General features: G+C 47.8%; 1 protein-coding gene across 1 annotated transcript in view; it reads left to right on the top strand.

Moving 5' to 3' along the window:
• Window positions 1-7,500, top strand: part of pak5 (p21 protein (Cdc42/Rac)-activated kinase 5) — a 59,557-nt gene that overhangs the window by 10,158 nt on the left and 41,899 nt on the right. The window contains exons 2-3 of the mRNA XM_042095676.1: window positions 2,302-2,525; window positions 6,094-6,138. Of these exons, the coding sequence (XP_041951610.1) occupies window positions 2,302-2,525; window positions 6,094-6,138 (269 nt within the window). The remainder of the gene's footprint in view (window positions 1-2,301; window positions 2,526-6,093; window positions 6,139-7,500) is intronic.

Below are 7,500 nucleotides of genomic sequence, written 5' to 3'. Positions count from 1 at the left end.
CCTAGTCAGATGCTTTGGCAAGTGAGGTGTATCAATCCATGCATAGAGTCCATGTGTGTGTCCAGTATTGGTGATCTTGAGTCTTTCAATGGAACATGGGGGGTTGAGGGTTGTATTTGTGCACTGGATGAAGAAGGGGAATTATTGTTCAAGTTTTGAGCCGTGTAAAGGGTGACTGATAGCTAGGTTGGTCTGTCTGTCTGTTTTTTTTGCATAATTTGTGGGTTATTTTTGGTATTTTTTGTTGATGTTTTGGGTTACTGTTTTTTTTGTGTGTGTTTTTTTGGAGTGGGTGGGGTGGGGGGTCGAGGTCGGGAGGTTTTATTATGGGTTGGTTTTTAATGTTAACTGGTTTCCTTTTTGACTGTCAATAAAGGAGCCTTAAAAGTCAAGTCATGCATAGAGTTGACAAGACAGCTGACATTAACTTAGGCTACGTGTGAAATAATACTGTAGAGTAAACATAGAAAAGAACAGCTCAGTGAAGTAATAGTAATGATGTTCCTCCTCCTCCTCCTCTTCCTCCTCCTCCTCCTGCTGCGTCTCCTCTCCCTGCGTCTCCTCTGTCCCTGCTGTCTCCTCTTCTCCTGCAGGGGGGGAGCTGATTTTTCTCATTAGCCGTGTTCCTGCCTCTGGGAAAACTGTCCCGCCAATTAGCAAACGCAGCTGCTTCCACACTTCCCACATTTTCTCTCTCTGCTGCTACAATGGCCAAATCTGTGCTGAAGGGTCCCACCACCCACAAGTGGAGAACTGTGTGTGGATGAATGTCTCTCTCTCTCTCTCTCTCAATTCAATTCAAGGTAGCTTTATTGGCATGACAAATATTTCTTTGCATTGCCAAAGCAGGACATCAAACAATACAATACAGAACATACTCTCTCTCCCTCTCTCGCTATCTCTCTGTCAGTCTCTCTCTTTTGTTGATTATTTTTAAGTAGATACTGTATGTTGGGTCTGTATTGAAGCCTGTGAGTACCCATGGCTGAGAACATGATTTTGCTCCTACACAGATACCCATGCTTCACCTGAGGCAGGTGTGCTTGTGGTGGGGGAAGCACTGTACTCTGCCATGGGGACAGACGAGACGTGTGGCATATATGCTAATGTCTGCTCATAACTCATGATCCCGAGGTCTGAATGTGCAGAAACTAACTCTTCAACGTGCTCTGGCATGATTTGTCATTAACGTGCAATTTCCTTAGTAATCTCTGGCACCACTGGACATTTATTTGTATGTCCAACTGTAAAATTGGTCATCATGACACATTTCGGCTAAAACAGGGAAGAGAAGTTAAAGAAGAAATGGTTACACTTTACTTGAAGGTATATACAGAAGAGTGACATGACACGGTCATGAACGTGTCATAAACATTATAAACAAGTCATAAACGTTTATGACATAAATGCTTCTGTCACTCGCTTCTGTCAAGTGTCATTCGGTTGTTGTCATGACAAGTTAGGGTTAGGGTTAGGGTTCGGGTTATGACAGTGTCATGTCACTCTTAAGTAGATACCTTCAAGTAAAGTGTTAAAAAATCTTGCGGCCCCAAGAACTGTGTTATGACAGCAGCTGTGTTGATCCTACCGTGCATGTTGTTCTCCACAGATGCCTTCGTGAACTTCGCTGACGCTTGGAGTGATGCGTCTAAAGCTCTATTGCCCCTGTAGTGTAAACTGACAGCAAATGTGATGAGATCGGATCCGGTCGGGAAATGCACTCGGATGAAATCTAATAACAGTAATAGCCAATCTAATCTGACTTCCCCTCCTCTCTGCCGTGCAGCTGTGTGGCTGTGGGCTGTTGGTGCAGGTCTGTGTGGCATGCAATAGCCTCGTTTATACTGTAGGCCAAACTTGTGCTTCAACTTAGTTCCTGGCCTAGGGAAGCATTTACATTATACTGGTCTAGGCCTATACAGGGCTAAACCTGGAACTAGGTGCTTTCCCTAGCAACTACAATGTAAATATTAGCCTATATTATGGCAATAAAATGGTTATTATAAGCAGGATCTCTCTGTTTGATGTGTAATGTTTTTTTTTAACCTGTTTATGGAATGTTGCACAGTGTCTCTGTGGCTGCAATTCTGGCAGTTGGTTTCATTGGCCATGATCTAAATGCAATAGGAACTCTAGCCCTGGTGCTTGTAGCCTACTCCAAAGTTCCTGGGCTTAAGTTCCTGGGCTGATGGCCTACAGTGTAAATAGGGCTATGGTGGTGAGACCTTGGGGCCCTGACAGGCCCCCTTTTTTCACTTTCTCTCTTTCCCTCCTCTGCTGTGCGGCTGGCGGCTGTTGCAGGTCTGTCGGGGTTCTCCACCATGTTCGGGAAGAAGAAGAAGCGCCTGGAGATCTCGGCGCCCTCCAACTTCGAGCACCGGGTGCACACGGGCTTCGACCCGCGCGAGCAGAAGTTCACGGGCCTGCCGCAGCAGTGGCAGAGTCTGCTGGCTGACACCGCCAACCGGCCCAAGCCCATGGTGGACCCGTCCTTCATCACGCCCATCCAGCTCGCACCCATGAAGGTGAGCGGGGGGCAGGGGGGTGGCCACAGAATGGGCACAGTGGACACTGGGTCACTTGATGGGCCAGATGGGAGCCAAAGATGGGTGGCATAAGATTTGCCATGTGGGGTAACGGGAGCACAGGGCATGTGGGCAAGGGGCATATAGACTAGGGGCACCCAGGGTGGTGAGACACAGGGGCAGGTGGCATGGACAGGGCACAGAGGGGGCACAGTGGGCACTGGACCACTTAGAGCCAAACATGGATTACACGACTGAGAACAGGGCAGGAATCCAGGCACTTCAAAAATGTGATGACGAGTACGCCTTTTTTGGAACGGCTAAATCATTAAAACAGCCAGCAGCCAAGCAGACACATGTCTGACCACAAGAGACCATGAGAGACCATGAGTGGCCAAGAGTGGTGAAGGGGAGGGAACACATAGGGCATGTACACAAGGGGGCACCCAGGGTGGTGAGACAGGGGCATGTGGCATGGGCAGGACACAGAGGTGGCACAGTAGGGCACGGGGCATTTGGACGATGCTCTCTGATAGTGCCTTTTTCTGACTCTCTGACTTTCTCTCACTCTCTCATTCTTGTCTTCATAGCGTTATTCCATCTTGTTGGCTTATTGCTTGACTTCTTACTTTGCTTACTTTACTTTACTTTGTGTGTGTGTGTGTGTGTGTGTGTGTGTGTGTGTGTGTGTGTGTGTGTGTGTATGTATGTGTGTGTGTGTATGTGTGTGTGTTTGTGTGTGTGTGTGATAGATAGATAGATAGATAGATAGAGAGAGAGAGGGGGGGGGGAGATGGGGTGGGATAATGCCTATATAGGCAGTGTGTGAAAGAGGATGTGTGTTCAGATCTAAAGGATGATTCTTATTGGATTTGGTGGGATGTGGAGACAGGCGGTTCCTGAGATCCCTCTCATCGCAGCCGGATTGGAGCCGGATTGCAACCGGACTGGAGCCGTCCCTCAGCCGCCTGTGACCCAGACCTGGGCCAGATGCTGGCTGGATCCATCCTAGTTCTTTCCAGTGTGCTAGTGAGAGCAGGAGTCAGCTGTCACGTCTCTGTGCGTCGCCTGCTCAGTGTTCCCTGTCCTGAGTATTTAGCTGTCCAGACGTTTGCCTGAGGGTCCTTCAGCACTGATATGTGTTTTTTTATTTTATGTGTTGTATTCTTTTACGCTCAGATCAGAGAGCCCAGATCTTCTCTTCTCTCCTCTCCTCTCTCCCATCCTCTCCTCCCCTCTCCTCTCTTCTCCTTCACCTCTCTCTCCTCTCCTCTCTTCTCCTCCTCTCATTTCCTTCTCCCTCTCCTCTCTGCTCTTATCCTCCTCTCATTTTCTTCCTTCCCTCCTCTCTTCTCCTCTTCTCATTTCCTTCTCTCCTCTCCTCTCCTCTCTTCTCCTCCTCTCATTTCCATCCTTCTCTCCTCTCCTCTTCTCCTCCTCTCATCCTTCTCCTACTCCCTCTGTTCTCCTCTCCTCCTATCGTCCCTCTGCAACATGTTTGTCCTTCTTTCTCAGAGCCTGCAAATGTGTCACTTACACTTATACTCTGTGTGTGTGTGTATGTGTGTGTGTGTGTGTGTGTGTGTGTGTGTGTGTATATGTATGAGTGAATGCTAAAGGTGTGCCAGTGCCTCTAAATCACACAGATCACAGATTGCCTTAAGATATGTGTGGCCAAAAGTCTGTAGCGGACTTCTGGTAGCAGTAGAGCCTGACCTAAAGATGCGCTTGAGGAAAAAAAAACACACAAACGGCTGTCGTTTTCAGCCCCTGACCTTCTAAAGCCCCTCGGACCTGCAGACATAAACAGAGATGAATGGCCGGCCCTTTCCTAGCCGACGGCTCGGAGCGATAGCAGCCAGAGAATCTCCGGCAAAGACCGGCTCAATCTGCTGAACTGTCACTGCTCTGCTCTGTAATGGCTCAGGCTGACCTTTGGCTCCACTGTGACCTTTTGCTGTTGTCGTTAGGAGTGTGATTGGTTGTGCTGAGATGGGATCCTGGAGGGGTGTGACAAGGGTGTGTAGGTTTGTTGCTGAATCATGGCCAGATGGCATGCAGACTGTGTGTGTGTGTGTGTGTGTGTGTGTGTGTGTGTGTGTGTGTGTGTGTGTGTGTGTGTACATGTGTTTATGCATGTCTGAGTGTGAGTGTGAGTGTTTGTGCTTGTGTGTCTGTGTGTGTGTGTGTGTGTGTGTGTGTGTGTGTGTGTGTGTTTATGCATATCTGAGTGTGAGTGTGTGTGTGTGTGTGTGTGTGTGTGTGTGTGTGTGTGTGTGTGTGTGTGTATGCGTGTGTGTGTGTGTGTATGTGTGTGTGTGTGTTTGTGCAGTGGCCATCAATTTCAAACGTATCGTCCCTTCAGACACAAGCATCGCAGGCGGCAGAAATCAACAGCTCTGCTCTGATCAGATTTGTTGGCATAGCAACAGGCCCTGATGTCATTCGGAGGCCAATAAGATCCCGGCATGCTTTAGCACCCTTGAGGCATCCTGCTGCCAGTTGGGGTGTGTGAACACACACACACACACACACGCGCACACATACGCACACACACACACACACCCACACACACACACACGTCACACACATCACACACGTCACACACACTCACTAGGATAATCTTGGAAATGATTTCAGGAACCAAGTGTGAATGCTGCTCCACAAGTGTTACATGCATTTCACACATACAGCACATTTGCTTGGCCTGAGTTCAGAGATGTCTCATGGCATGGACTCAAAGCACTGCTATTCACAAAGGTTCCCAAAGAAAGCTGATGGGAAAAGTGGAGGCTTGGGGTTACGAAGAAAGATTCTGAAGATTCTGAAAACCTTTTTTTTCCTAAAAATAAATAAATAAAGTGTATCAGGAAAAGATGACAAAACAACAAAACAAGCAAACAAGAGGAGGGACGGAGAAGTTTGAGTTTTGTTTGTGTTTGTGATGGTCATTCTCTGTAAATCCTTTTTGTCTGTTGAAAAGTCTGTTACTCAATACTTACCTACTTACACATACAATGCAAATTCTGACATTTGACATGTCATTGACGGAGAGCCTAACAGGAGAGCCTGACGACAGAGGGGGCAGTGGGCAGGAGAGGAGGGGGCAGTCGAGGAGAAGAATATTCAAAATAAAGGAGAGGAAGAGAAAAGAGAAGTGGAGGAAAGGAAAGGAAATGAGTGGAGAGGAGAGAGAAAAAGACAGAAGAGGGGAAGAGAGAAGAAGGGAGGATAGAGTAAAAGAGAGGAGGGGAGGAGAGGGGATGAGAAGAGGAGAGGAGGAGAAAGGGAGAGGAGAGGAGAAAGGGAGAGGGGTGACCAGGGTGAGGCCATAACTTTGTGTTGTGTGTTTGGTTCAGAGCCCCCAGATGATTTACCTGTGTGCCCCCGATTGCAACCGACTCCGGCAGGGATCCGGCCCTCATCTGGCACAGACCTGGCATCGCCGCGCCGGATCGGAGCCAGACGAGGGCCAAATGTGCCCCAACGTCGGTTGCCACCCGGGGCAGTAGGAGATATCTCTGAAGAGGGGAAAGCCAGGCCATTAATTCTCTTGCTCTCTTCACAGATATCCCCCAAGAAAACGCGGTCGTCCGAATCCCCATCGCGAAAAGTAAAGCCCTCTTTATTTCTTACCTCCTCTCCCTTCTTCTAGTGCTCTCTCCTGCACGCACACACATATACTCACACGCATACACACTAACACACACACATACACACACACACACACACACGCACACACACACACACACACACACACACACACACACACACACACACACACACGCACACACACACAAACACACACACACATACACACACACTTTTTTAGTGTGATTTTCATATTTGGCACTGCCTGTTCTCATCCAGTCATGTCATGTATGGTGTATGTGTGTATGTGTGTGTGTGTGTGTGTATGTGTGTTTGTGTGTGTGTGTGTGCTGAAACTGGCCTTGTGAACGTCATAGCCGTGTGTCAGTACATACACACGCATACACACACACACACACACACACACACATACACGCACACTTGCACATACACAAACATCTTGCCCGGATGGCAAGACAAACTCAAATCACTCAGTCTCTCCATGACTTTCAACATCCACTAACACTTTACCTAAACCCTTCCTCATACGACTGACATAACCAAGTCATAAGCATGTTATAGCAGATGTCATATACTGTCTTTAGTCCTCATGACAGTCAATGCCCAGTGATATATAGTGCTTATTATCTTATTGTTATTGATTTTGCCAATAGCCGCCATGATACCTCACATAATGTATGCTCCTATAATATCATAGTCAATATCATATGTTAATCATATTAAGATATTATGGAATCCTATGAGAACTGTCATGGCGGTTATGTATAAAGATGACCTAATGACCTTATCATTATGACACTGGAGATGGCTTGCCATGGAATACAAATGACAGTGTCTGACCATCTATTATGACATTTATGTGTCATGGTTATAAAGGCTTATGCCAGAGGGTCCAAGTCAAGTGTTATTCAGTATCAGCATCATAACACACACACACACACTTTCACACCCACTCACTCACTGATACACATACACACAGACACACACACACACATGCACACACACACACACACACACACACACACACACGCACACGCACACACGCACACACGCACACACACACACCTGGGAGTGTATTCCACTCAGCTGGACTTCCCGTTTCCCCAGATAACTGCACTGAGCGTTAACCCTGGAATCTGGTCCCTTCGGACGTCACTCAGTATGGTTGTCTGGCCAGTACCAGTACTCGGTCCAGCTCAGTGAAACGCTCCCAGAGTGTAGACCCGGAAATGTGACGTGCATGCCCGCTCTAGAGATGTGTGACATTTCCTTAGAACCTACAGTAGAGTAATAGAACCGTAGCAGCCACGTAGAACCGACAGGCGGCGTACGGCACGGGTGTGCATGCAGAGCCACCGAGCAG

This window comes from Alosa sapidissima, chromosome 6 (genome assembly GCF_018492685.1).
Source record: "Alosa sapidissima isolate fAloSap1 chromosome 6, fAloSap1.pri, whole genome shotgun sequence".
Classification (NCBI taxonomy): Eukaryota; Metazoa; Chordata; class Actinopteri; order Clupeiformes; family Clupeidae; genus Alosa; species Alosa sapidissima.
The sequence above is the reverse complement of the archived record's forward strand: the minus strand, read 5'-3'. Positions and strand labels throughout refer to the sequence as shown.